Raw genomic sequence first — 26,368 nt, 5'->3', positions numbered from 1 at the left:
CTGCTCTCTCTTTTAGCTTGGATTCTGGAAAGGACATCTGGCGAGAAATGGCAACGTCAGAGCTCAACGCAGCCTCTCTGCGGCCAATTGCGAATTTTGGCATCACCTCACAGCAAATGGAAAGAGCCTTCCGCTATCGGGACCCCAGGATCGGATACGGGATCTGCCCAGTTGCAATGCTTTATCGGTCTTCACCACCACCATCACCAACATGCATCTGCCGCTCCTAAAACTCCCGACAGGGGACTCTCTGCTTATCTCCTGGCAAGCAGCGATGCATCATGCCGTCCAAGATGGTCAAGCAAACCAGGGTGAAGCACCCGAAGTCGGTGCATTGTCGCCCCTGGAGCTGGTCCACGGGTAGTATCGCCCCTGCGGTCACTGGGTAGCGGATCCGGGTCCCTCATCCAGTCGGCGCTCCGCAATTGACTTTCTCTTAGCTAAAAGACTTCAAAGATCCGCAAGCGCGTGACTACAGCCTCTTCAGTAGCTTCCTTCCACCTGTGCGTTTTTGTGAGATCCGAAAGCCGTATATTTAGGTCTTATCTCGTGTGAGGCATCGCGTCCCTGGACCTTTCGTCCAGTCTTGAGAGTCCTAGAGATTATCCAGACAAAGAGCAGCTTTCTTATCAGCATCACACGCAGTTGGCCCGCATGGTCCCAGGAACCATTTGAGAACGGTGCTTCTTGGAGAACCTACAACGAATTGCCGAAAGCCATCATTCTGAGGGAAAAGGCGTCGATTCGAAGCAAAATTCGTTTTCTCAAAACAGTCAATAGGCTCGAGCAAGATGGGGGGTGTCACATTCATGGAGCGCAAGAATCCCGAATCCCACTACCCGGAGTCGCGGGTGCTCATCATCATGACGGGCGGGACAATCTGCATGCAGCCGTCGGTCGACGGACTGGTTCCGATGACGGGCTTCCTCGAGAACGCCATGGCGCCTCGACCCTCGTTCAACGATGGCTCTACTCCGGCTGGTGAGTTTCACAGGACTGTTTCACGAACCACTTGAAATTCCCAGAGGAAGGATGGAAGAAGAATCTACCCAACATTGCGGGAAGGGGGATATGCTTCACTCCCGTGTTGTAGACCACGAAATGGACCTCGCCTTCCATGGCCCCCTTCCCTGTGATATCTTCACTTGCTGACCATCCTAGTCAAAATCCACGCCTACAAAAATGGCGTCAAATTGACCCTCGACAGCCTGCGGACGCCAGTGAGTGCGTATTCCCGGCACATCCGCTATGGCATCCTTGAGTTTTCACCCCTCCTGGACTCGAGCTCCATCTCCTCCATGGGCTGGACTGAAATCGCCCTCACCATCAAGGAGAACTACCACCTCTTTGACGGCTTCGTCGTCCTGCACGGCACGGACTCGCTAGCCTACACCGCGTCCGCCCTCTCGTTCATGATGTCGGACCTCGGCAAGCCCGTCGTTCTCACGGGCTCGCAGGCCTCCATCTTTGCTCTGCAGTCCGACGCCGTCGACAACCTGCTCGGGTCGCTCATCATCGCCGGCACCTTTGTCATACCCGAGGTCTGCCTCTTCTTCCACCATACCCTCTTCCGCGGCAACAGAACCACCAAGGTGTCCGCTTCGTCCTTCGAGGCCTTTGACAGTCCCAACTGCGACCCCCTGGCGAAAGTGACGTCCCTCGGAGCTGATGTCAACTGGTCCCTGGTGCGCCGTCCGACGCGAATCGCCGAGTTCCAGGTGACCAAGTACTTGGACACGGCGCACGTGGCGTGTCTGCGTATCTTCCCCGGTATCAAACCCGAAATGGTGGATTCCGTGCTTAGAGTGCCCAATCTAAGAGGGTTGATTCTCGAGACGTTTGGGATGGGCAATGCGCCCGGAGGCGTGGACGGGAGCCTGACCAAGGTTATCCGGGAGGCGGTCGAGAGGGGGATTGTTGTTGTTAATGTGAGCCAGTGCACGAACGGGTTCGTGTCGCCCCTGTACGCGCCCGGCACGGCGCTCGGCAGGGCCGGCGTGGTGTTTGGGCACGACCTGACCACCGAGGCGGCCCTGACTAAGCTGTCTTACCTGCTGGCGCTGCCCGACCTGCGGTATGAGGACGTCACCAATATGATGGCGCATTCGTTGAGGGGCGAAATGACGGAGATGACCTTACCGTCCTTCTCGCACCCAGCCGGGAGCATTGATTCTGCCGTGGGCAGATTAACCTCTGCTGGTAGGCCCCTTCGCCCCCTTTCCTTCCTTCCTGAGTTACATAGATACTCAATAAATCCCCTTCCAACAGAAGCTGCTTTCACGGCTCTGGGCTACGCAATCAGCAACGGAAATATTCGCCTTGTCCGCGAGATCCTGGAGGGAGACGAGTGCAACCACCGGCTTCTTAAGAGGGCCGACTATGCGGGGAATACTGCCGTGCATCTCGCGGCTGTCGGACCTGAGCCCCTCATCCTCAGGGACTTGCTCATGAGGGGCGCCAGCGTGCATGTCAGGAACCGGGCGAACAACACGCCGCTTTATCTGGCTGAGAAGATGGGAAATGTGGAATGTGTCCGGCTGCTCAAGGAGGCCGGCGGTCACCTGTGGCTGGACAATGATCTGAAGAAAGAGGGACAGGGGAGTCGGTCAGTGAGCAGGAAACCCTCGGATGGGGGTAGCAGTTTTGTTGAAGTTGCCCCCGAGGCTGGTGTGGATGACCACAGGGTCGCCGAGGGCAACGGCAATGGACTTATGGAGGGCAATGGGAATGGGGTCATGGAGAGCACAGAGAATGGAGTTATGGGGGCCAATGGGAATGAGGTAGGAGACAGGAATGGGAACGGGTTGATAGTGGGGAATGGGGATAGTGCTGGGCTGGAAGAAGCGGATCTGGCGAGAGTGCTCTCTCGAGATGAGGGTAGGATTGTGGGATGATTTGGTTGCTTTGGGCGTTAAAATGTATATATACGGGCAGGAAAAGAATATAGAATGACAATTGCATGATGACAAAACGACAACTGTTCTTGAATCTCTCATACAAACTTGTGGACGTATTGGTTGGACGTTGGACATCCTGAAAACAGTGCAAAGCAACGACACCATAGAAAGCATGCCTTGAAGAAAAGCGTTACCCCTGCTCAGCATACATACCGAATATGAAGGCGGTGTGCGTGACAATTTAAAAAACGGTTGCCCCTGGTTCAGTCTTGGCAGGGCCTGCAGGCAAACCCCGCCTTCCTGAATTGACCTAGGTTCTCATGTAAAAGACTCGACTTCTAGAAACCTGACGGGCAGCGCTTCCAACAGTATTCGTGCAAGAGAGCAACATGAATTCCCATAACTCACTTCATGATAACACAAGTCTCCAGCTATTCTACGTTTTGATCCCACTTACCCGCATTGAAATGTGTGCAGCCTTCAGTGATTCGGTCGATGGGACTTATGGCCGAATAATGTAACTAGCTGTATGCGGTTAGTCCTTGCAACCCTATGCAGGGACCCAGTCGATAAACATGGGATTTTTTTTCTCGGGCTCTCTGACCCTGTTGTGGACGACCGGTTGTGGAACAGACACCGGCCTAGGTAGTGTATGGACGAGGGGCAAAGCAAGCAATATTTTTCTCCCTCTCTGCCACCCATTTCACTATTTCATCCCCAATCTCATTCCTCCTCCGTAACCTCTTGAGTTCCTCGCACACAAACACATTATTCAAGACCGAATCTACCATCAACCACACCAAAAATGGCCTCCACGCTCGAGGACACGTCAGTTACTTACGAGGAGCTCTCGGATCTCGAGGCCGAGTTCGACGAGGTCGAGACGGAGATCAGTAAGTTTGCTCGCCCACCTACTGCCGATGTGATCTCGCCTGGTATTCGTTGAGAATTGCCGACTTCCCCGACTTAGAAGGGCAAAATAAAGTCGAACTAACACAAACACATTGCTAACACACACTCCACACAGTTCGCCAGCAGTACATACTCTCCAAGCCGTTGTATGCCAAGCGGGCCGCGCTCGTGTCGCGCATCCCCAACTTTTGGCCCTTGGTGCTGGAGCAGGCGCCGATGGACATTGACGAGTACATCCAGCCGTCCGACTCGGCGCTGCTGCTCTCGGCGCTCACGTCGCTCAGCGTGACGCGCTTCGAGCTGGACTCGGACGAGAAGCATGGCGACCCGCGCAGCGTGGCGATCCGGTTCGAGTTTGCCGAAAACGACCACTTTGAGGACAGGGTGCTCGAGAAGAAGTTTTGGTGGCGCCAGAGCCGCGACGGTTTCGAGGGCCTCGTCAGCGAGCCCGTCGACATCAAGTGGAAGAAGGGCAAGGACCTGACGGATGGCCTGCTGGGCCTGGTCAAGGCCGTCTGGGACGAGCAGCAGGCTGCTGGTGGGCCCAAGAAGACTGGTGCGGCCAAGAAGGGTGGGAAGAAGGAAAAGGTCGAGTTGACCGAGAAGCAGAAGGCGCTTAAGGAGAAGATTGACACGACGGGCATGGGCGGGGTGAGTTTCTTTGCTTGGTTTGGCTACATTGGCGAGTACGTCTCTGCCGAGGAAAGCAGGATAGCGATGGAAGAGGAGAAGGAGGCCAGGCGGAAGAGGGCGGCTGGGGAGGCGGTCCCCAAGAAGGATGAGGATGAGGAGATGGAGGATGATGACGATGACGACGAAGATGACGACAGCCTGGAGATCTTCCCGGCTGGTGACGAGATTGCCATGGCTATCGCGGATGACCTGTGGCCTGGCGCGCTCGGGTATTTCTGTGAGTTAGCATCTGCTTCCCATTGACTAAAGACGTTTGTTGCTAACGCGCTGCAGCTCAAGCTCAGGAGCAAGATGAACTTAGCGAAGTTGACTTTGAATCGGACAATGAGGATGATGAGGAGGATGAGGACGAGGACACGACCGCTTCAAGGCCGTCCAAGAAACGGAGGGGCCAGCAGTGAATAGGGATGCAGCCCCTGATCTGAAGGCATCCGAACGGGCCCAACGGATTGCATGACATGCTCGATTTGCTTTTTGATTTACGGATAGATAAAATGAGCCTCTTGGTGCCTCGATAGGCGGAACGCAGATCATGACTTTCATGAAGTCGTCTTTTTCACTACCTAATTTGAAATCATCCCATCAGTTATCACACTGTCCACTGACAGCTGCTCGTCCCTTGTAAGGACACGGCTCAGGGCCTAGATTCCGTCTTGGCGCGTGGCCCCCTCCTAAGAGTTCAGGGGCTCAAGGGGTTTGAGCTGCACGGGCTTCGTTAATTGCTCCATACCTTAGCTCGGGCTTAGCTAACCCTGGGACGAGGGCAAAGGAAAGGACGAACCCTCTCATTCTCACCTTCACTCTTCTTCTCATATGTTCAAGTGACTTCACATAATTCTGCGCAATTGATGCTTACGTACGGCAATATAGGCAGCTTACTCTCTACTCAACAGCAGTTCAAGACCATTTACGAGATCCCTGAAATTGCCAAGACTTCTATGTTTTGCTCCGCCTCACAGCCGCTGCAGCGACTCATGACACGACAGTCACGACACGAGGAGTCCGAGATCTCGCAACTCGGTACGTTTCAGCCTGCTTTTGCCCTCTCCGGCCCGTGATGCTAAGAGATTGCAGGCTGTTCTTGGCTAGAATGTTTGTATGTGTTTCGAGGTGATCAAGAGGGAGGACAAAGGTTTGGATAATCGTCCAAACCTCTGTTCTTTTCATCTTCCTCTACGTAGATCCTAAAGTTTGGATCATCCCATCTAGGCCACGTTTCATGGCCGACCTTAACTTTCGTTATCTCTTTTTTTTTGTTCGTTCTTTTGTATCTTCGATTCATCACGCGCCTGGGAAAGCGCCCTTTCTTGGCTTCGTTGCTTTCGTGGTTCCGATCGAGGCTGAGTCGTTCCTCGGACCCCAACCTTACAGTACATCCGTACGAAGTACGACACCTTTCCTGTCGCTGGGGTGATTCGTTGAACCGTGTCACCACTAGGACTTTCAATCTCACCTACCTAGTGTAGGCTGCATGGTTTTTGTGTTCTGCTTGGCGGTTGATCTTGCCTTACCTACCGCTGGACGTCATTACCTAGTGCTTACTCTTTCCTACCATGCTCTAAGAACCACGCATTTCCCTTTGCGTGGGAGATTTTTAGATTCTAGTCCTAACTCTACTGTTATTGATCGCTTCACTTTTCATCCTTTGTGGGCTGTTTGAATTCAGCCAAGTATTGGACCATGAGGCTACTTGGACTGGCTGGCTTTCTGGGTGTGGTGTTGAGGTCGGTGGCGGCAATCGACTTGGTCCTCGGCGATGAAGGTAGGTGTCTCGGTGCTCTCTATGTATGCTTCTGCTTGGCCCGGCATCAGTTCAGCTAACCCCGCTGTCAGCATCCGTCAAAGAGGCAGCAAGCACAATAGCATTCGGCCTGGTCAAATACTACACGGGAAACTACACAGGCGATACTCCCGGCAACCTTCCTGACCCCTACTTCTGGTGGGAGTGTGGGGCTATGTTTGGGACCCTAATCGACTACTGGGCACTCACTGGAGATGACTCTTACAACGCCATCACGTTGCAGGCAATCACTCACCAAGGGACCCCGATGGGCGATTTCATGCCCCGAAACCAGTCTCGGACGCTCGGCAACGACGATCAAGGCTTCTGGGGGTTGGCTGCTATGTCGGCCGCCGAAACAAACTTCCCGAATCCCCCGCCGGATCAGCCGCAATGGCTCGCTCTGGCCCAGTCCCTCTTCAACCAGTGGGTGTCGCGCTGGGATGAAGAATTCTGCGACGGCGGCCTGCGCTGGCAAATTTTCACTTTCAACAACGGCTACAATTACAAGAACAGCATCTCCAACGGATGCTTTATCAACATCGCTGCCCGTCTAGCGCGGTTTACGGGGAACCAGACATACGCAGACTGGGCCGCCAAGGTTTGGGAATGGCAGGAGTCCATAGGCCTGATCAGCCCGGAGTACGAAATCCGCGATGGCATGAGCATCAACCTAACGGACAACTCGTGCAAGCGCATGGACACGACCCTGTGGACCTACAATGCGGGCATCTTTTTGCACGGGGCGGCTGTCATGTACAACTTGACAAACGGCTCGGCGGTGTGGGAGCGGCGCGTTGACGGGATCTTGCGGACCGCGTCGGAGCGCTTCTTCACCGACGGCATCATGTTTGAGCAGCTGTGCGAGCCCCATGGGACCTGCGACTACGACCAGCGCAGCTTCAAGGGGTACTTCACGCGCTGGCTGGCGGCGACAACGCAGATGGTGCCCAAAACCTACTCCACCATCCGCCCACTGCTTGAGACCGACGCGAAGGCGGCAGCCCGGGCGTGCACCGGCAACCCCCCGACGGGGTTCAGGGGCCACCCGGGCACCGCGTGCGGCTTCAAGTGGACCGTGGACGGCTTCGACGGCCTGGTGGGCGTCGGCGAGCAGATGAACGCCCTGTCGGCCATCATGTACACCCTCGTGGACAGGGTCCCCGGGCCGCTGACGGCCGACACGGGCGGGACGTCGCGGGGTAACCCGAGCGCCGGCACCGATGTTCAGGATTACTGGGCCGAGAGGCCCCTCACCACCGCCGACAGGGCCGGCGCGTGGGTTCTTACGGTTGTGGTCATGTTTGGCGTGGTCGCGGCATGCACTTTCATGATGAAATAAGTAAAGCCCCGGCGGCAGCTTTTGTTGGGTTTGGGCTGGGATTGGCGTTGGTTTCGGGATATCTATGGGTAGTACATCCACGATGTGGCATGGGCTTGGCGTTTGGGATATAAGGGAAACACAAAGGGATATCATTTTGGATGGGTTTGAGAGCTGATTTGGATTTTCAGGTTCTGGGTATCACGGCGGAACTGGGATGATCGGACGAGACTCGGGGAAGAGTAGGCTGCGGATATTCATATGCAGATGGCATATCCGAAGTATGGGCACCACCGGGCTTGAAAGGAAGCCTCGAGTGTTAGCGTTGGCCCTTACGCATTGTATTCCATTGCATCAATGCAACAGACCGCAGAGTCTTGCCGTCTTGAAGAGCCCTCCTGAGGACTGTTGAAGGAAATGAAGCTAGTGAGACCAGGTTACCTCACAGGTCGTCTATCGGGCAACAGCAGCCATCCTTTTGGCTCCGGCTGTTCCATAGCCGCAGGGAAAATCGGCAGAGAAAAGTACTGTACAGTCAATTGCGGTACCTTTTCAGTTTCACGTGTAAGGTAAGGTTACTAGAAGTCATGGGAAAATGAATGAATTAGCAGCAGAAAGAGGTCAAGCAAGTCCACCCCGCACTCCCCCACCTCCGCTATCCCAATGCCGCTCGGGATCGGGCAAGCTCTCCCGAGAACATGGCTGTTGAGGACAGTGTCATCTTCATCGAGATAAATTAATTCCTGTCTTAGTTCATGTATAGCGAGTGTGTTTCTATGTTATCCCGGAGGTTCGGGCATCAACTGTTCAAAGCAGAGCCAACCCTGCCTTAAACCACCGCGTCCCCCATCAGGGGTCACACCTCACTCACCTAACTCAAGCTTGATAACATTCTACGCCGTTTTGCAACCCACCTGAAGTATTGATACTGCTTGACCGGACGGACGGGGTACTCACTGGATCAGTCCTCCGCTTTAAATTATTCCTCTCTTCTCCCCCCATTCCCGCACCTTCAGACAACCCCATAGCAAACTACGAGGAACCACCACCGCCAAAGATGTCAACCAAACACTTTTTCTCCGACCCTTCCCACCTGGTCACCTCGGCCTTGACCTCACTGACGCTAACCAACCCGTCCCTGGCCGTGGATCTACCCAACAAGATCATCTACCGGCGCCCCTCGCCTTCTTCCCAACATTCCCACCGCCAGATCACGTCAATCATCTCGGGCGGCGGCTCCGGGCACGAGCCGTCCTTTTCCGGCCTGGTGGGCGAGGGCCTGCTGTCAGCCGCCGTGGCGGGGACCATCTTTGCCAGCCCGTCGGCGGAGCAGGTGCGGACGGCCATCATGGGGCGGGTGGACGACAATGACAACAACAACAACAGGGATAACAAGGATGGCGGCGGCGGTGTGCTGGTGACGGTCATGAACTACACGGGCGACGTGCTCAACTTTGGCATGGGCGTCGAAAAGGCCCGCGCGGCAGGGGTGCGCGTCGAGATGGTGGTTGTGGGCGACGACGTCGGCGTTGGGCGGCGCAAGGCGGGCAAGGTCGGCCGCCGCGGCATCGCGGGCACCGTCCTGGTGCACAAGATCAGCGGCGCCCTCGCCGCCATGGGCTACGGCCTGTCTGACGTGGCTCGCGTTGCGCGGCTGGTCGCGCAGAACCTGGTCAGTGTCGGCGCGAGCTTGGAACATGTCCATGTTCCTGGCCGCGGGAAGCAGGAGGAGGGGTTATTAGGGGATGGGGAGGTGGAAATTGGCATGGGGATTCATAACGAGGCCGGGTCGAGCAGGGAGGTGGTTGGGCTGCCGGAGCTGGTGGGCAAGATGCTGAAGCAGATGCTGGACCAGGAGGATGAGGACAGGGCGTTTCTCAGGGTCAATTCGAACGAGGTGGTACTGCTGGTGAATAACCTGGGCGGGGTGAGTGTCTTGGAGATGGGCGGGATCCTGACGGAGGTTGTGACGCAGCTGGAAAAGACGTGGAATATCCGGCCGGTGCGGATTCTGAGCGGGACGTACATGACGAGTCTCAACGGGCTGGGGTTCAGCATCACGCTGCTGAATGTGGTCAATACAGATCTGGGCGGGCCCAGCATGGTCGAGCTGCTGGACTACCCATGCGAGGCTGTCGGTTGGTCGGCACCGATTACCAAGCGGACATGGGAGGAGAAGAACACGGCAACAAGGGAGCAAGACGCGTCTAATGGTGGTGAGGTTCTGCCGAGCGGTTTGAAGATGGATGCAAGCGCCGCACAAGAAGCGCTCACCCGGGGCCTGCAGAGCGTCGTGGCCGCGGAGCCGGACATAACACGCTACGACACGGTCGTGGGAGATGGGGACTGCGGCATTGGGCTGAAAAGAGGTGCAGAGGGTAAGCACACTGGCTCTCAGTTCCGTGTCCCGGCGGCGATGCACTTGCTAACACGCAGCAGCCATCTTGAAGCACCTGCAGTCTCACCCGCTATCGGGAGACGCGGTGGTGGACCTGGCCCGCATCGTGCCCATTGTCGAAAGGGAGATGGACGGTACTTCAGGGGCGCTGTATGCCATCTTCCTCAACGCGCTCCTCGCCGCGCTGAGGTCGCAGGGGCAGGGGGAAGCATCGGCAAAGGTGTGGGCCTCGGCGCTCAAGCAGAGCTGCGATACGCTGTCCCGGTATACGCCGGCCCGGCCCGGAGACCGCACGCTTGTGGATGCGCTGTATCCGTTTGTTGATGTTCTCGGGCAGACGGGCGACGTCGGGCAAGCGGCCGAGGCAGCACAGAATGCGGCAGAGGGAACTAAAGGCATGAAGGCCAGCTTAGGACGGACCGTGTACATTGGCGGATCTGGATTCGAGCAGGTGCCCGACCCGGGCGCATGCGGTCTCGCCGCCTTCTTCCTTGGTCTGGCCGGTATCAAAAAGGTTGACGAGGGCTGGGAGAAGCTGTAAGCTGCACTTGCAGACACATAACTATGTATGCAGTTTTTCATGTTTGAAAAGGGTTGTGTGGAATTGGAGATACCAGTCATTATTTAATCGTAGTTATTTGACCACTCCTCGGGCGGTCAGCCGGTCGAATGGGACTCATTCACAGTTCATCCCTCTTGAATGACTTAGTTTTGGTGAATTCATGAAAGCCGATGGTTTGCGGAATAAAGTTCCCGTGCAGCACCAGGAGTCGTGGAGACAACTGCCAGGCAGCTGTTGGCAAGACCCGATCTACGTGTAACGACACAGTTGAGCCAGGGATCCCTGCTCCTCATCGGGAAAGACCCATCAATTTGCACGGTCACCTTCGGCGTAAGGTCAAAAGCTGCAGCAACATTGATATCGAGGCCGACTATGAATTTCGGCGGCGGCAGCATCAGGGTGTTGGTCAACCGTCAACTGCCCGAGTCGTAGACAGACAACATATATTACTTTAAATGCTCGCCCAGAGAATTGCCGGCCGAGCGGTGTCGGCGGCACCAGCACACACCTGTCGCGCCGCCCAAATCACTTCAGGTTTCTTCGCCATGCCGCTCAGAGCAAAGCTTCTACCACCTCGGCAGCAGCAGGCACAGTCTCAAAGACCAGTACGTCTCGATATACAAGCTCGAAGAGAAAGAGAGAGTCTACTATGTATCATGTATCGGCTGGACCACTGACAGTTTCAAAGTTATCCACACAAGAAGTCTACGAGAAATTCAAGCCCATGGAAGACGACGAGCCCGAAGATGTCCTCTTCAACAGCCTGTACGGCCTCCGGTCCGTTGAACTCAATCGGCCCAAGAAGCTCAATGCCCTCAATGGCTCCATGATTCGCAAGATTGTCCCGCGCCTGGTCGCATGGTCCAAGTCGGACATGGCCAACGTCGTTGTTATGAAGGGCGCTGGGGAGAAGGCTTTCTGTGCCGGCGGCGACGTCGCCCAGCTGGCCAAGTGGAACAAGGAGGGCCCTGAGGGGCAGCAAAAGTCCAAGGACTACTTTGCCCAGGAATACCAGCTGGATCATCTGATTGCGACCTACAACAAGCCCTACATTGCCTTCATGGACGGCATCACCATGGGCGGCGGCGTCGGCCTCAGCATCCACGCGCCCTTCCGTATCGCCACCGAGCGCACCGTTTTCGCCATGCCCGAGACGACAATTGGCTTCTTCCCCGACGTCGGCGCCTCCTTCTTCCTTCCCAGGCTTCCCGGCTACATAGGGACCTACCTTGCGCTGACCAGCTCGCGCCTCACGGGCGCCAATGTCTTCTACTCGGGTATCGCTACGCACTACCTCCACTCAACCTCGCTGCCCAGCCTCGAGTCCCGCCTCGCCGAGCTGCGCTTCGCCGACACGGACCCCATCGAAACCCGACTAGCCGTCATCGACGCCACCATTGAGGAATTCGTCACGGGGTTGCCGCACGACGAGCCCATACTCCTGGCCGGCGAGCTGCGGAAAGCAATTGACCGCTGCTTCTGCCATGACTCAATCGACGAGATCCTTCGCGCGCTTGAAGAGGAGAAGGGCGCCACGCGCAAGTGGGCGCGCGAGACGCTCGAGACGCTCCACAAGCGGTCCCCCACGGCGGTGCACGTCGCCCTGCGGCAGCTGCGCATCGGCGCCAAGTGGAACATCCGCGACACGTTCGTCCGCGAGCACGGCATCGCCTCCAAGTTCATGGCCCACCCGGATTTCACCGAGGGCGTCACGGCGCTGCTGATCGAGAAGCGTCCCCCCTCCTGGCAGCCCGCCAAGCTTGAAGACATCAAGCCCGAAGACAGCGCTGCGCTCACCGAGGATTTCTTCCTCCTGTCCAAGGACGAGCCCAGGCTGAGGATGCTGACGGCCGCTAACTACGACGAGTACCCGTACGCCTATCTCGGCGTGCCCACCGAGAAGCAGGTTGAGGACAAGGTCGCCATGGGAACCATGACGCGCGCCCAGATCATTGAGAGCTTCATGGAAGAGAGACGGCAGAAGCAGGGCGTGCAGGAGATTGTGGAGGAGATTTTGGCGAGGAAGACCAAGGGCCCCAAAGGGATGCAGGACAAGCCCGTATGGAACTACGACGTACTGTAGATGGTTGGAGGTGTATTATACGCAATACTGTAGATGTCCCCGTCTGGTTCTAGAGGATATGCAAATGTATGACTATGGTTTGACTCTAGCACCCGGTGCAGGACTGGCCCATTTTCTATATACGTATGTCGTCCGAGAATGAAACTTGCAGATGTGACAAATACAATGCAGTTTCCCTCTTCTACATTAGGCAACGCAACTGTATCATATTAAACACGAAGAACAAATACGGCCGACCCCGCGCTTCCCAGCCCCTCGAAAAACATGGTACAAAATACAGATTGACGCAGCTGTGATGTATAAGAGGTCATAACCATTTTATCTATACCCATCCTCTACCCATCATCATCACACCGCCATGCTCTTGACACACGCCCAAAGCACCACCGGCACAATAACATTATCATTACCGCCCGTCAGCACCGCCTCAGTCAGCGACGCCAGCGACGCGCACACGGCGCTCTTGCGGGCTTCCGGGCCCGCCCACTCAACCAACCGCCGCCAGTCGAGCACACTCATGAGGCAGTCCATGCCCGACCCAGACACTCCACCTTCCCCAGTAGCAGTACCTGCAGTAGGAACCCACCCGCCAACCCTTAGCCACGCGGCGGCGAGCATGAGCCCTCCCCACACGGCGACGGCGAAGGCAAGGCTGCCCTCGACGCTCTTGCCGCCGCCCCACATCCACTTGCGGTGGCCCCACCGGCGGCCAATGAGCGACGCGGCAGCGTCACCGAGGCCGACGCACACGACGCCCGACACCAGACTGACCTCGCGCGAGGGTACCTCCCAGCCGACGTCATACCTGTTCGTTGTCGTTGGGGTCCTCGGGAGGGAGGCGAGACCAAGCCACAGGGGGATAGCGCAGCCGATGAGCAGAAAGATGTGGGAGACGACGACGGGCCCGCGCAGGTCCCTGCCGTCGACGTAAGGGGTTAGAAAGTTGGCGATGGGGCGGGACAAGGGTGGGAGCTGGGAGGCGCGGAGGAGGTCGACGAGGAGGAAGATGGCGAGCACGAGGGCCAGGGCGAGAGCGGCGTAGGCCGGGTCGACGTAGACGGTAGGGAGCAACATGGCGACCATCATGAAGTGGAACACCTTGCGGCGCGTGTCGACCTCGTACACGGGGGAGAGGCGCAGGACGATGGCGAGCCCCGTCGTCAAAATCGCGAGCCAGTAGCCTGATAGGGCCAGGCGGGTGTTGGCTGCGCCCAGAGGAGGTGAGAGGCGGGCTTGTTCCACCCATCCGAACCCGTTGGCCCCACATTCAGCCGGGTCGGTGGCGCGGGGCGGGAGGCAGATCCATCGCTCTAGGTTGGCCTTTACAACTTCAAATCGGAATCGCGAAAGGTCGCCGAACAAATAGCCTAGCGCCCAGCCGACAGGCTCGTGGCCCTGCAGGGCGTGCTGTTGGACGTAGGGGCGGATGCCGAGGAAGATGACAGCGAGGATACACAGGTAGACGTAGAACGCGTAGAGCCACTTCCGGAGGGTGGCTTGCGGTTGGGTGAGGGAGAAGAACGCCCGGATGGTGGACGAGACAGCACGCCTACGGCGGCCGGAGGGGGTGTGCGTCTTGGAGCGGCTGATTTGGTTGCCAAGGGCGGTGCTGGTGGGCAGGGTGTGTCTTCGGACTGGTGATTCTTGTGGCAGTGGCTCTGCCAAGTTCAGTCGGACCACGGCTGGCACCGCTTCGGTATCGCTTATGCTGTCGGCTCTTGTAGCACTTGCTGGGCGTTGAGGAAAAGTCGCAGCAAATACCGGCCCGTCAAGACATTCGTCTGTGGAGTGCCCCGAGTCGCTAAGGGCGCTGCCGTAGCTTGCCCCAGAGTCAGACCTCGGCCACTTGGGAAAGAGCTGTCTCAGCATTCGCAAGCCAGATGTGCTCTTTGTCGAAGGTGGGACCCGCCGGAATCGCCACTTCGGAACACGAGCTAGAGCGATGCCCCATCGGATGACTTGACCACAGGAAACGATGAGCCCGACACCGCCACCCCAGAGAAGCGCCTTCAGAATAACGGCCTGCGGAGAGCGAGCTAGCAGGAATAGCTCAATGAGCCCCACTGAGAGCAATTGCAGCTCGGAAACTAAGAGACTGGTCGTCGTGAGCTGTTGTAAGATAAGACAGAGTGTCTGGTGTAATGGGTAAAGCAAGATCAGCACCTCGGGAGGTATCTCGTCGGACCCAGTGGAGCCCTTTGTATGCGAATGCGGATCCAGTATGAACGGGATGCACGACAACAACCAGTGGGAGCAGCTATAGTACTCCCAGTATCGTGCACCGGGTATCAGGGCCCTTGGCAGGGCGCATATGCTCAGCACGGCGGTTGGTCGCACAACACCCTTGACGTTTTGGGCAATAAGGAAAGACACGAAGATTGGCACCAGAGGAGGGTAGAGGAGCGGCGCCGGATCAAAGCTGGAAGGGATCCGGATCGGGATGCGCCTGGACGGTTTCCCACGACGACGATAAGCCCAGATAACCAGCCTCAGGGGGTATGCTGCCACCAGCGAGCAGAACAAAGCACTCAGAGTAAGGAGCTCTGCGGCGAATCGATTAGATTTTTGAAATGGCTAGTACAGCTAGCGAGATGTTTGTTACCTCTATCATGGGCCCGCAGTAAAGGCCGGACATGCGGGTTTGAACCGATTATACCTCCCTGGCAGACGAGGAGGAAGACTTCAGTCGCCCTTCGAACCAACTCCTTGCGCCGGCGAGGGCCCTCAGTTGTGCGCCTCTTGTCGCGTTCGAGCAGGCCGCGGCCATAATTCAAATTCGGATTCAGCTGTGTTTTCCGACCCTCCTCTTCGAGGACGGCCGACGAGAGCATGGGTGTGGACGTGCCCGAGAGCGGTTCGTTCTTGCCGCGTAAGCCCTTGTGGAGCCTCGCTTTCGGCGCGGGAAGGCCCTTAAGGAAGTGCTCATCGTCGGCGTCGGTCCCGCTCTCGCTGGCCGGTGTTGAATCTCTGGCGAAGGAGGGAGATGCATGGATTGGCGCACGAGCGTCGTCGTCGCCATTATTTGGGCGTCGCACTAGGCGATCTGATGGCTCGAGGAGCTCAAAGTTCTGGCGACGGTACGGATGCGGCGATCGAGACCGGAGTCTGGTATTATCATCTTGGTCGTCGTTTGGGGAAAGGGCGCTTTCGGTGCTGGTTGTTCGGGGTGCCGGCTGAGGAAGCTCAGTTGTGGCCATAGCAGAGGGCGATCTGGAGTTCTGGACACAACATGGGCCGCGCGCCGATTTCTCTCAGGTCGTATCCTAGCTCTCGACAAAGTTGCTAGTTACCTTAGGTATCGCGGCGCGTCACCGATGCGCAATTGGATTCAGCGGTTCAAATGTCTGCATCTTTAATCCGCCCAGGTTATGATAAGAGCCTGTATACGCGTACATGCATCGGTTTTTCTGATGTCGAGAGCATCACATGAAAATGGTCGACGCCGTACGAAGGTGATCTCTTGGCTAACTCACAGTCCCACTCCTCGCCTGACGATGGCATGGAAGCTTACCTAATTTGGGAAGGTAACTTACCGCAAAGGTTGAAAGAACAGTGGAGTGTACTGTACAGTACAAACGGTACAGTGCAAGTACAGCTATCCGTAACTCTTGTGATTTACGAATTCATCATTCCAATCTCAGCAACAGCCTTACCAAGATAGCTTCATAGCAAGAGGTTGGGATCAAACAGTATCGGCGACCAAGTAGCGAAAGTCAACTTACATTTCCGTCTTTGCAGACAGCACAAGTCCCTGCCGACTATATGGCACTTGTACGGACGAACCGCAAACACTAGCTGGTCAGGTTGGACCATATAGCTTTCAATGTTGTCTATAGGAAGTGTCTCTACCCAGTGGCCCGAGTTATGATGACTGGCATGGAATCTCTTTATGCCCGCCGACACCAGGGGTTACGCGTATATGGACAGACTTATGAGATTCCATCTTTCTCCTGAGGGTAAAACCGGCCTCCCGGCCTCAAACATAACAATCGTGGCATCTTGCAAGTTTCGGGCTGTAGACAGAGTCGTAGGTATGCTTTCATACATGGTTATGTAGGAGCAGGCTTGTGTGATACCGTCGATCCGTTTTCTTGCTCTGGTGGTACTCGGAAAATAAAATCACGGTGCTTGATCGTATGGATAAGGCATCCGTGGAGCATGCAATCAGAGTTATGCGAAAGCCTGAATTGTGCGAAGAATTGCCGTTTGAGCCGTTCCAATCCCCATGTTAACATGCTGGCTGGAATGCTCGAGGTGGATGACGTCTTCGATGCTGGGAGCCCCTGCAAATTCATTAATAAAGCCAACGGCACCCTGGGAAATCGTCCTTAGCAGAAGATGCTAAGATTTTGAAATCTTGAAGTGTATCGGTGGTGTAGCAAGAAACACTCGTCCAGAAATGCAAGGATTGGGGTCCGACCTCCAAAAGTTGGCAATGCGGTGAAAGCAAACATGGGAGGAACGGAACCAGTCTGGAACACCTTCATCCTATCTGAGCTTCACCCTCTTTTGTTGACCTGACTCTGCCCGACTGTCGCTCAGATCTGAGTACGAGTCGAGGTGGCGGCTGGAATGGCTCCAATGCAGGTGGAATTGGTATCGGTCTCGGTGGGGACTGTCAGAAATCCGCAACCCCCACTTTACACTGCCTTTTTTGCCAATCGCAATTGCCAAAATTCGTATGGCTGGCGGCTGTGCAGCGCCAACATTCCGAGCGCAGTCATCATTGGGATCCGGGTCCTCAGAGCTCAAACACGAAGTGAACTGGAGTTTTATCGTCCCTGCATCCAGCCAACGCCCCATTTGCGAAACAAAGCCCGATCGATCACTGTGGACAAGAACAAGTGAAGTTCCGCCACTGGCTGTTGCCGAGCCGAGACACACATTGTAGTGTATCCGTATGTGTATGCTCCGTACGAACTCCGTACGAACTGCTGGACGTTATCACGACCCGAAGGCCGGGCTTCCGGCCCTGTGGATTTGCAGTCAGTTAATAGCGTCGTGTTCGAAATGGCTTGGCACCTGAGGTCACACCAAACAATCCCTGTCGCTGCGGCGTCATCTTCATGGGAATGCTGAGACGCATCTGCAGCCACACACCCGGCCGCTGACAGCGTCTCAAAGGAGCTCGGCCGCCGTAACCATGAGGTTTATATTCTGCCAGCCGGGGATTTCAATCCCGACCACTCACCTTCCACAACCCAATTCCCGTCCGTGGTGAAGTTGGCTGCCGCACTGGAGTGTTTTTCTGTGGGGACCTCGACGGCCTGGTCTGGTTTCTCTGGTGAGGTGGATCCGGAAGAGTCCCAAGTACGAAGTTGGCTGACCCGAGAAGCGAGTCTGGTACTCCGTAAGTTCAGTTTGTTCCTTGCGTTCCTTGCCTTGGTTCTTTTCCGTTTCCACTGTGTCCACTGTCCTCGGGAGCTTTTCATCATAAGGTTGCTGGGAGGTCATGAATAGTTCCGTTACGCCTGATGCCGTGCTTCTTTGACCGTCATACCACTTCGACCTCTCGCCTGCTTTTCCGAACTAGTAGCTACGAATAGTTACCTAACCACTGCATCTACCGACCGCTGACCAGTCATCTTTGCAGCCCACAGCACACAGGCACACCAAGCAGGTATCGAGTCTTTGTGGCTGGTGAGAGCAGCACGTTGCTCTCCGCCGTGCTATAATTTAGTCTCTCCTCTTCCTGCAGACGCCATGGCTTTCTTGAAGGGCGACCAAGCGTCCTCCGGATTAGCGCCCACCTTGAGTCATAGTCAAGAGAAGACAGCTTCAACCATCTTGCCGCCACCTAACCAACGACGCGTGGTCAGTAAAATGGTCTACGCCCGAAGGGTACTCCTGGTCCTCTCGATCTGTCTGGTGCTCTTCGGGGCAGTCTCGGCTGGCTCTTCACGGATCCATTGCCGCAAAGGAGCGGCGACGGACCACCCGGCAGAACAGTCCTCATTTTCAGCCTTGCTCGAGTCGTCTTCGCCGTCATCGCTCAACGAGCTCCTGCACCGCTATCTCCCGGGACGCTTCCAAGACGGTGTGTGGGCGTCCGAGCACCAGGCGGTTCAGGCCGTGCATGAGGAGAATGCGGCTCTAGCTAGCTCCATCTTGCAGCTAGCGAAGCGGCAAGAAAACTCAACCACAACCACAAGCACGGCTACACCGACCGAGACTTCCACCACGTCGGTCGACCCGCCGCCGCCGTCAACGTCAACGTCAACATCTGCAAGCCCTAGCACTACACCGACGCCAACGGGAACTACAAGTGTACCGCCTCCCACCAGCACCTCGCCCACCAGCACAGAGCCTTCTAGTTCCTCCTCACCACCTGGTACGTCCTCGAACCCAACTACTACTACTACCACTACTACTCCTTCTTCCCCGACGTTTTCCTCCACGACGTCTCGTAGGACTTCATCCTCCTCTTCTTCTGCCTCGTCCTCCTCGATAGCCGGAGGTACGTTGGACTTTTTGTATTGTCATGTTTATGTGCTTCTCTGTCCCTTCTGTCTTTTGTTCATCTCTTCTGTGTGTTTGAATACCATGAACACTAACAAGAGATCTCAGACACGACCTTGACGACATCCACTCTACCCGGTCAAACAACCTCGGCCCCGCTTTCGTCCAGGCCAATCGTCCAGACATTTACCAGAACCTCCAACGGCAATGTCGTCACGCTCACTTCGACGACATATGTGCCCAACGATGCGGCTCAGACACAGGGGCCGACCTCTACAAGGCCGGGCGGGACCCTGCAGAATTCCGCCCCGCACAGGCTGAACTACGCCGGCCTGTGGCTGCTAACGGCTGGCGTGACGGCCCTCGCCGCTGTGGCGCTGCCGCTATGGGCGTAGCCTTCTGTCCGCCCGTTTCTCGTTGGTGGTTTCTCTCATGGGGTTTTGCATTTATAACTGCATTGCGCGGGGTCTGGCTATTTACTCTTCGGGTTTCTTTCCTTTGGCATTCATTGCTCAGCGGATCATCAAACTCATTCCACGGCATAGCAAGGAAGATCAGGTTATACATAGTTACGGCATCGGGATGATGGCCGCGGTATTCACATTCATTTGAGCTTAGGACAAGGATAAACGGTATAGACTGGTTGGGCTGGCGGGCAGCCGCGGAGGGAACCGTACCTAAGGGGCACATAGAAGGTATCTATGTTGATAATTGGTTGCTCGGGCCATACCAAGCTAGTCGGAGGCAGAAGACATAATAAATATGAAGCAACATCGACGTGTTGTAATACAAACAAGCAGCTTCAACTCTCGAATGGAATGAAGTATTAGTCGAACATGGAAAAGAGTATATCAACTGTGCCCATCCAGACAGTAGTATCGTTCCCTATTATCATAAGTCGACAGTCCGGGGATAAGAGCCACTGTTGCTATACCATGGGCGACGTTTGATTTACCTCAGTTAAGAACAACGCTCTATGCCATCGTCCCTCCAGCTCAAGTCCGCGCGACAGGCCCAGTTGTGAGGCAGAGAGGGGAGGGCGGCGGCGGGGAAGAAGGGAAGGAAAGGGGGAAGGAGCATTTCCATCCGATGTCCACGGCCCCAAGGGTATATGATCAAGTTCCGACACAGTACCTGCCAACTAAGTTAGCCTTCGCCCGGAGTCGCCGTGGCCGAGTGGACATTAGTGGGCGCTCCCCTAATACCAGCTAACTAGAAATCGTTGTGCACGGTTTCGTAACGCCGGGAGGCCGGGAGTTCGACCCCAGGTCAGGGATTCAACATCTTTGACTTTGGGTAGATCGAACATCCAGAGGCGTCCGGCCTGAGCTTTATGTCATTTTTGTACATGAATTCTTTTTTTCTTTCTCTCTTTTCGATTTGTTGTAGTTGATGATCTCTCCTTAATGTCGGGACAGTAGTAGTGAGGCAGTTCGATCAAGATGAATCTCACAACCTCTTCCCTTGCAGCGTGTCCATGAACACCGGTCCTACGCTACTAACCCTTAAAGGCAGTCACTGCTTTACCGTTATAGAGAGGGGGCAACAATGTTCTACGTGTTATGCCACGAAAAGCGAAGATTGTCAACTTGGGGCATGATATCAGCGGCTTTGAGGGTGAGGATCCAGTCAGAACAACTGAAAGTTCCTGAACATGGGCGAGATTTTCTTCTCCTTTATAGTTCCGCTCGTTTCAGCCCCCAGACCTCGAGACAGGGTTCAAGTCGCCTCATGACGCCATTATTGGGGGTGACATAAGGGGCTTGAATGTGTCACTCGAAATTTGAGAGCCCTTTGACACGTGTGATATGAGGTGACTCCTTGGGAGCCTGCGGGCCGCCGCGTGAGGCTGCTGCGGGTTGAGGTTCGTGATCGTCGCCGTCTTCGCCTTCATCAGCCTCCTCTTCTCCGTTCTCAAGATTCGGTCCGTCGCCCAGGGGTTCGAGGTCGTCTCCCTGCCACTCACGGTATATAGCACTCTCGGTGCGTTTCCAGCTTGTGGATGATATGACCAGACCAGCAATGTCCTGGGGCAGCTGCGCTCACCTCTGACCTTACCTTGCCACTCTTTGGGGTCCCAGAGGTTTAGGACCACTGTATGCGACTACACCGGGCTTCCATTATCCTGGCTGAGAGGCATATGGTCCCCGAGCATAGAGGCCACGTACCCGTTTGTCATCAACAACGGCCTGGTGCAGTACCATGCTCGCCCCAACTTCGGTATAACCGCGACCTGCTCGAACTGGGACAAGGGCCGACATTCGGTTATCACACTCCCGATAATTGGATGTTACCTCAGGGTAAACCCGGAGCTGGAGTAGTCTTCTTTTGACCAAGGGGCATGTTGGAGTCGAACTGCGGGCCTCTTGATCTCTGTGAAGAGGAAGACGGAACTTTCCCAACACACTCTACCACCTGATTCCTCTTAACCAGTGGGGGGTTAAAGTAGGACGGGGGACTTGACTTATATACCATTATACCTTCCCTATCCAATATATAATTCACGTGTATGTAATGCTCCCTTCTTCAAGACCAAGTTGATGAGGGTAGTGGTTGACCACGCGCACCACCAACAGAAGCCTGGGATTGCCTTGAGTATCATTGGAGAAGTCCAAGCTCACCTCTCCTCCCTTTCAGTCCTGTGTGACTCGCGCGACCTCAAGGAGTTGATGCATCCTGCCTCCTATCAATGCGGCCGTCTCGCACGCTTACTTCGATGCGCTGGGCTCGAGCAATCCCCTATAAGACAGACATCTACAATACTCTACAGTACGTTCATGTTTCCCTTGCGCCAAGGGACGGTATAGTCTCGAACCAGGGGCACCGGATAGACGGTTCACGTTTGACAAGACCCCGTGCAACAGGTTCTCAACTACACAGTGAGTTTTGACAAGAGAAAGTGCGCCATAATCAGAGCCATGTCAACACTCCCAAGTAGAAAAGCATCCATGTGAATGGTATGGCCGTTGACAAAGCCCCTGCTAGTAGAAGGCAGCTGCGACTAGCAGGCAAAACGGAGAAGCAGGGTTAGACCGAGTTTGACATTTGTTAAAATTAGTACTATGTAACAGTTCCACTTTTAACCAGGCCCGATCTTGGGCATGTCGTGATGCTCGCTCAGCCGCGACAGGTGCGCGTTGAGCTCCTCGACCCGCTGCTTGTGTGTCTTGAGCAACTCGGGCCGGATACGCCCTGACTCAGCTAGCTCTTTTAGCTGTTTGGATATCACCGTCAGCATATTGCCTTCGCTTTCATTTTGAAAGAGGGAAGGGAGAGTCTTTGGGATGGACTATGGTATGTATTTCCTACCCTCTTCTTCTTCGCCTCGGCGAAGCGCCGCTCTGCTTCTGTCTTGCTGTTCTCTTCTTGCTCCTTGTCTTCCTGGCTTGGGAACTTTTCCTGAAACTGCTTGTCGCTTTCGTCTTCTGGTGTGTCATGAGATTTAGTGTCGTTGCGCGGTTCGTCGTCGGCGCTGCCTCCTCCGCCCGTGGAGAGATTCTTCTCAAGGTCAGTGCCGGCTCGCGACTTGTCCTTCTTCTTCTTTTTCTTTTTAGTTATGCCGGCGTCCCCTTTAAGTTTGAGCGGTCCGCGGCTTATTGATGTGTACTCGTCCGACGGCATGCTGTGACGGGCTGGATTGTTACAGTGACGAGTGGACGCCCTGGTCGTTGGTGTGTGTTTGAGAATGAGATCCGGCAGGCCGGCAGTCCAGCGGTTATGCAATACAATGCTCGGATAAACACTTATCGATAAATTTAGGAAAGAAAACAATTTCATGCATCTATTGAATGCCCCACATTTTCGACTGCTGGTATAATTCCGATTTCGCCAGAATTTTTTGAGCTTTTCTTCTTTTCTTCTCCAGATCAAAAAGTATTCACGGAGTTGCCACGACCAGCACTAGTATCCAACGGTGTCAGGTTGCCAGATCTCCATTGAGATCTACTTCGGAGATGGAAATCCCTGATAGGAAGTTTCTCACCCTGTATACATGTGGGTGAGAGATGCTGATGGATCGGAGACATTCTATCGATTCGCCAGAACGATTTTCGGCTGGCCGTACGGGTCGGATTGGACCTCCTAAGTCCTTTGCCGTTCTGCTCGTTGTCAAAATGGACGAGAGCATTGGCGCGCCTTTGAACTGTGACTCGGCGATTGATCGGGCGACTCAAGGGCAGAGCCCATGTCGCTTTTTGGTCGCCCTGGAATCTGGATGGTCACCAGTCTTCTGCCCGGCTGTGCATGCTTCGCTTTACTGTTGTCTCGACTCCGCTGTCATGGTATTTTACCTTTGGACATACGGCAGAATCTCGTTGCACGAGTCTCGCCGAGGGATTCCGAGGACGCAGTCCCATAGCAGCACGGAAGCGAGTGCAGGAATAACACCAACGCCGACTCATTCCCATGCGTCCAGAATCAAATCAGCAAGGCAGTCGTTGCTTCTACATCCCTTCACTAGGGTTTCCCTGGGTTTCTGCTGCGTGAGGATTTCGTTCTGTGTTTCTAAGAGACAAGTGGTCTCGCAATGTCTTTATCTCTGTCTCCCAACCCTCTGTTCGATCTTCTAGGTATAACGGTCGCTGGTTATGCTATCCTCTTCAGGCCCAGCTTTGGATGTAGTAGCACAGACAAACTTGCTTTTGCGACCGGCTTCCGATTCGCATCGACGGCGCCCCTGCAGCGACACGAAAAATGCGGTTTACTGTTCACACCGGCCTCGATCCAAAGTCCGAGTCTGACGAAGGGTGTCTCTTCCTACTAGTTTGCTCAGTCTGGCTGGGGAAATCTTGAAATATATTGTGTCTTTAGACTCTATTTCCCTTGAATGTGTCTCATTGCCAAGCAAGGGCAGGATCTCGTCATCGGCTATATCTCTTCGCCGGCCTCTAATCCGTGCTAGTGTCAGTCTCCGGCTTGACCACTTTCTTGCTACGGTGTTGGTCCCTGATAAACTCCTCAATTTGCGGGTCGTGTTCGGGGCGGCGCGGCGGTACAGAGGGCTCAACGCTTGACGATGCCTCAGATTCCTCCTCTTTGCTACTAGTGCCGAGTGCCTTGCCGAGCACCGGCACGTACTGAGAGACTGCATTCATCAACGCGTAAGCATAAGGGGTACCGCACGCTATACAGTCTGGGAACACCCACTCTTGTCTACTATTCCGCCGCTGCTCTCATCACTCGGGGGCGCATTCTTGCTTTGCGAGGCAGCCTCATCGAGCTTGGCTTTGTAATCTGTCGTGAAGTCCGTGGACTGGGGTCCGCTCTTGTCTGATTTGGACATGGTACCTATGAGTATCTTGGTGTCATACCTGTAGACCACCGCTTGTAGTAGAAGCTCAAGTGGATGGTGTGCAGTTGAGACTCAGAGACATTTGAGCGATGCTGGTGCCATGACGTCACATCCGAGCGGTTGTGATGATACGCTAATGGCTGAGGTGTGCTCGTGCGGTCCTTTCGGTGCCCTGTCCATTATCTCAAACTCGCTTGGAGCAGGGTGTCATCTGCCAAATTAAGCTTAGATGTGTAATTTTTAGATTTGCTCATTGCCATTCTAGGTCTCAGCGCAATCTAGGTCCTCAACTGGATACTAGTAGGTATTCCTGTTGCTCAGATCGTTTGATCATTCCGCCCAGTTCCATATATGTTCAGCAGGAGTATGCCAGGTCGAGGGTCTATGGGTATATCTAGCTGATACGTAAGTAGGTAGTTATAATACCTACAGAATTGCTACACATGGAGTTGCTTTGGGAGTTCAGTCAAGGGACCGACTTGACTTCACGCCCCTGCCAAGCCCAACGTCCATCTTATCGTCTTATCACCCCGCCACCGTTCCCGAATCATTCAAGAAACACCTCACCCTTCCGGCCATCACTCAGGAGAAAGTCGCCCAAAGAAGCAAGACTCCAGACTCCCAGGTGATCAATCCCTCAAGGTTCTCACAACCCTCCAACAGGTAACCTCAACCTCAGCCTCAGGCCCCAACCTCAACAATAAAATAAAATGACCCAACCCTCCCTTGACCCCACCACCACCACCGCCCCCTCCTCCAGTAGCAATGCGAGCACCACCCCGATCCCAATAACAATCATCACGGGCTTCCTCGGGGCAGGCAAGACGACACTCATCCTGAACCTACTCCCCCAGCTGCGGGCCATCAACCCGTCCTACCGCCTCGCCCTGCTGAAAAACGAGTTTGGCGACGTGGCCGTCGACAGCCAGCTGGCTTCATCATCAGCCATCACGGGCGTGCGCGAGCTCCTCAACGGCTGCATCTGCTGCAACCTGGTCGGGCAGCTGGGGCCGGCCTTGGAGGAACTCACTTCTTCCACGTCCACTTCTTCTGATGGTCCAAGTGGAAATGGACTAGACCGCGTCATCATCGAGACGAGCGGCAGCGCCTTCCCCGCCACGCTTGCGCTGCAGGTCAATCGGCTCGCGCGGGAGACGCGGGGGAAGTATGTGCTGGATGGCGTGGTGAGTGTGGTGGATGTGGAGAATTGGAAGGGGTATGAGGATACCAGCTATACCGCGCGCCTGCAGGCGAGGTATACTGATTTGGTGGTGCTTAATAAGTGGGAGGACTGTGGTGAGCGGCGGCTGGATGAGGTCAGAGACCGGTTGGGGGATTTGGAGGTTGATGTGCCCTGGGTGAAAAGTGACCGCGGCTGGGTGGATGTTGGGGTTGTGTTTGGGATTGACGGGGCGTTGGCTAGGGGTTTGGGGTTGGACGGCGTGGAGGATGGGCATGGGTATGGGCATGGGCACGAGCATGAGCATCACCAGTCTGAGGTGGAGGTGCTGTCGGTTGAGTTGAAGGGCGATGGACGGGTGGATGCGGGCAAGCTGATGGGCTTTCTGAGAACCGCACCCAAGGACGAGGTGTATAGGATCAAGGCTGTGCTGGCGGTCTCGGGGCCGGTCAGTAACTCGGAGAAGGATCTACCAGTGCACCAGGGAGACAGGTATATCTTGAACTGGGCCTTTGGAAGGTGGAGATTCACCCCGATAGGGGAGGGCGTCACGGAGCACGAGTCGAGCAGCGGAGCAGTCCTGAGGATGACGATCATATTGGCAAGGTACGAGAGCGACAAGTGGAAGAAGAAGTTAGAGGCTGGCGGGCTGGTAGAGTTAGAAGGGACAAACAAGGGGGCATTGACGGTTACCAGGGTCAACTAGATTAGAGCATATAGAATAGAACAAAGAGTCTCGGTATCAGGTGGACAACTTAGAAAAGGAAAGTAAATAAAAAGCAATATAACACAA

General features: G+C 55.3%; 11 protein-coding genes across 11 annotated transcripts; 8 read left to right on the top strand and 3 right to left on the bottom strand.

Annotated features, from left to right (window-relative positions):
• Positions 1–791: 791 nt before the first annotated feature.
• N656DRAFT_705119 (asparaginase-domain-containing protein) lies at positions 792–2,894 on the top strand (the record flags this gene model as incomplete). The annotated part of the gene is made up of 3 exons (XM_064811240.1): positions 792–981; positions 1,162–2,199; positions 2,269–2,894. 3 exons carry the CDS (start codon positions 792–794, stop codon positions 2,892–2,894), a joined length of 1,854 nt encoding a protein of 617 aa, XP_064672095.1.
• Positions 2,895–3,702: 808 nt separating this feature from the next.
• On the top strand, positions 3,703–4,903 carry N656DRAFT_796172 (uncharacterized protein; the record flags this gene model as incomplete). The annotated part of the gene is made up of 3 exons (XM_064817498.1): positions 3,703–3,790; positions 3,925–4,719; positions 4,776–4,903. 3 exons carry the CDS (start codon positions 3,703–3,705, stop codon positions 4,901–4,903), a joined length of 1,011 nt encoding a protein of 336 aa, XP_064672094.1.
• A 1,279-nt stretch (positions 4,904–6,182) lies between these two features.
• On the top strand, positions 6,183–7,624 carry N656DRAFT_705256 (glycoside hydrolase family 76 protein; the record flags this gene model as incomplete). The annotated part of the gene is made up of 2 exons (XM_064811258.1): positions 6,183–6,264; positions 6,336–7,624. The coding sequence occupies 2 exons, from the start codon at positions 6,183–6,185 to the stop codon at positions 7,622–7,624; spliced, it is 1,371 nt and encodes a 456-aa protein (XP_064672093.1).
• A 615-nt stretch (positions 7,625–8,239) lies between these two features.
• N656DRAFT_776676 (dihydroxyacetone kinase) lies at positions 8,240–10,687 on the top strand. The gene is made up of 2 exons (XM_064814683.1): positions 8,240–9,981; positions 10,043–10,687. The coding sequence occupies exons 1-2, from the start codon at positions 8,661–8,663 to the stop codon at positions 10,540–10,542; spliced, it is 1,821 nt and encodes a 606-aa protein (XP_064672092.1). The 5' UTR covers positions 8,240–8,660; the 3' UTR covers positions 10,543–10,687.
• Positions 10,688–10,863: 176 nt separating this feature from the next.
• On the top strand, positions 10,864–12,806 carry N656DRAFT_776675 (ClpP/crotonase). Its single transcript, XM_064814682.1, has 2 exons — positions 10,864–11,168; positions 11,252–12,806. Exons 1-2 carry the CDS (start codon positions 11,019–11,021, stop codon positions 12,644–12,646), a joined length of 1,545 nt encoding a protein of 514 aa, XP_064672091.1. The 5' UTR covers positions 10,864–11,018; the 3' UTR covers positions 12,647–12,806.
• Positions 12,807–12,994: 188 nt separating this feature from the next.
• Positions 12,995–15,885, bottom strand: N656DRAFT_827528 (uncharacterized protein; the record flags this gene model as incomplete). The annotated part of the gene is made up of 2 exons (XM_064818510.1): positions 15,303–15,885; positions 12,995–15,147 (listed from the first exon to the last, which is right to left on the bottom strand). The coding sequence occupies exons 1-2, from the start codon at positions 15,841–15,843 to the stop codon at positions 12,995–12,997; spliced, it is 2,694 nt and encodes an 897-aa protein (XP_064672090.1). The 5' UTR covers positions 15,844–15,885.
• Positions 15,886–18,469: 2,584 nt separating this feature from the next.
• On the top strand, positions 18,470–19,858 carry N656DRAFT_827527 (uncharacterized protein; the record flags this gene model as incomplete). The annotated part of the gene is made up of 2 exons (XM_064818509.1): positions 18,470–19,103; positions 19,214–19,858. The coding sequence occupies 2 exons, from the start codon at positions 18,470–18,472 to the stop codon at positions 19,498–19,500; spliced, it is 921 nt and encodes a 306-aa protein (XP_064672089.1). The 3' UTR covers positions 19,501–19,858.
• A 2,326-nt stretch (positions 19,859–22,184) lies between these two features.
• Positions 22,185–22,726, bottom strand: N656DRAFT_766716 (DUF1754-domain-containing protein; the record flags this gene model as incomplete). The annotated part of the gene is made up of 2 exons (XM_064813499.1): positions 22,185–22,319; positions 22,415–22,726. The coding sequence occupies 2 exons, from the start codon at positions 22,724–22,726 to the stop codon at positions 22,185–22,187; spliced, it is 447 nt and encodes a 148-aa protein (XP_064672088.1).
• A 254-nt stretch (positions 22,727–22,980) lies between these two features.
• On the top strand, positions 22,981–23,832 carry N656DRAFT_532724 (uncharacterized protein). Its single transcript, XM_064809977.1, has one exon. The coding sequence runs from the start codon at positions 23,110–23,112 to the stop codon at positions 23,671–23,673; it is 564 nt and encodes a 187-aa protein (XP_064672087.1). The 5' UTR covers positions 22,981–23,109; the 3' UTR covers positions 23,674–23,832.
• Positions 23,641–24,462, bottom strand: N656DRAFT_776669 (uncharacterized protein). The gene is made up of 2 exons (XM_064814681.1): positions 24,251–24,462; positions 23,641–24,188 (listed from the first exon to the last, which is right to left on the bottom strand). Exons 1-2 carry the CDS (start codon positions 24,384–24,386, stop codon positions 23,992–23,994), a joined length of 333 nt encoding a protein of 110 aa, XP_064672086.1. The 5' UTR covers positions 24,387–24,462; the 3' UTR covers positions 23,641–23,991.
• A 411-nt stretch (positions 24,463–24,873) lies between these two features.
• N656DRAFT_776666 (cobW-domain-containing protein) lies at positions 24,874–26,359 on the top strand. Its single transcript, XM_064814680.1, has one exon. The coding sequence runs from the start codon at positions 25,106–25,108 to the stop codon at positions 26,279–26,281; it is 1,176 nt and encodes a 391-aa protein (XP_064672085.1). The 5' UTR covers positions 24,874–25,105; the 3' UTR covers positions 26,282–26,359.
• Positions 26,360–26,368: the final 9 nt, after the last annotated feature.

The sequence above is a fragment of the Canariomyces notabilis genome (genome assembly GCF_033297395.1).
Source record: "Canariomyces notabilis strain CBS 508.74 unplaced genomic scaffold N656scaffold_5, whole genome shotgun sequence".
In the NCBI taxonomy this organism is placed as follows: domain Eukaryota; kingdom Fungi; phylum Ascomycota; class Sordariomycetes; order Sordariales; family Chaetomiaceae; genus Canariomyces; species Canariomyces notabilis.
The sequence above is the reverse complement of the archived record's forward strand: the minus strand, read 5'-3'. Positions and strand labels throughout refer to the sequence as shown.

Excerpts from the sequence above, each read along its gene's own strand:
- N656DRAFT_776669 (XM_064814681.1), bottom strand. The coding sequence starts at position 24,386 with ATGTCCAAATCAGACAAGAGCGGACCCCAGTCCACGGACTTCACGACA. Across the intron at positions 24,189-24,250 it reads CGGCGGAATAGTAGACAAGA|TCTCTCAGTACGTGCCGGTG; the intron begins GTGGGTGTTCCC and ends TGATGAATGCAG.
- N656DRAFT_776666 (XM_064814680.1), top strand. The coding sequence starts at position 25,106 with ATGACCCAACCCTCCCTTGACCCCACCACCACCACCGCCCCCTCCTCC.
- N656DRAFT_532724 (XM_064809977.1), top strand. The coding sequence starts at position 23,110 with ATGCTGATGGATCGGAGACATTCTATCGATTCGCCAGAACGATTTTCG.
- N656DRAFT_776676 (XM_064814683.1), top strand. The coding sequence starts at position 8,661 with ATGTCAACCAAACACTTTTTCTCCGACCCTTCCCACCTGGTCACCTCG. Across the intron at positions 9,982-10,042 it reads GCTGAAAAGAGGTGCAGAGG|CCATCTTGAAGCACCTGCAG; the intron begins GTAAGCACACTG and ends AACACGCAGCAG.
- N656DRAFT_776675 (XM_064814682.1), top strand. The coding sequence starts at position 11,019 with ATGCTCGCCCAGAGAATTGCCGGCCGAGCGGTGTCGGCGGCACCAGCA. Across the intron at positions 11,169-11,251 it reads AGGCACAGTCTCAAAGACCA|TTATCCACACAAGAAGTCTA; the intron begins GTACGTCTCGAT and ends ACAGTTTCAAAG.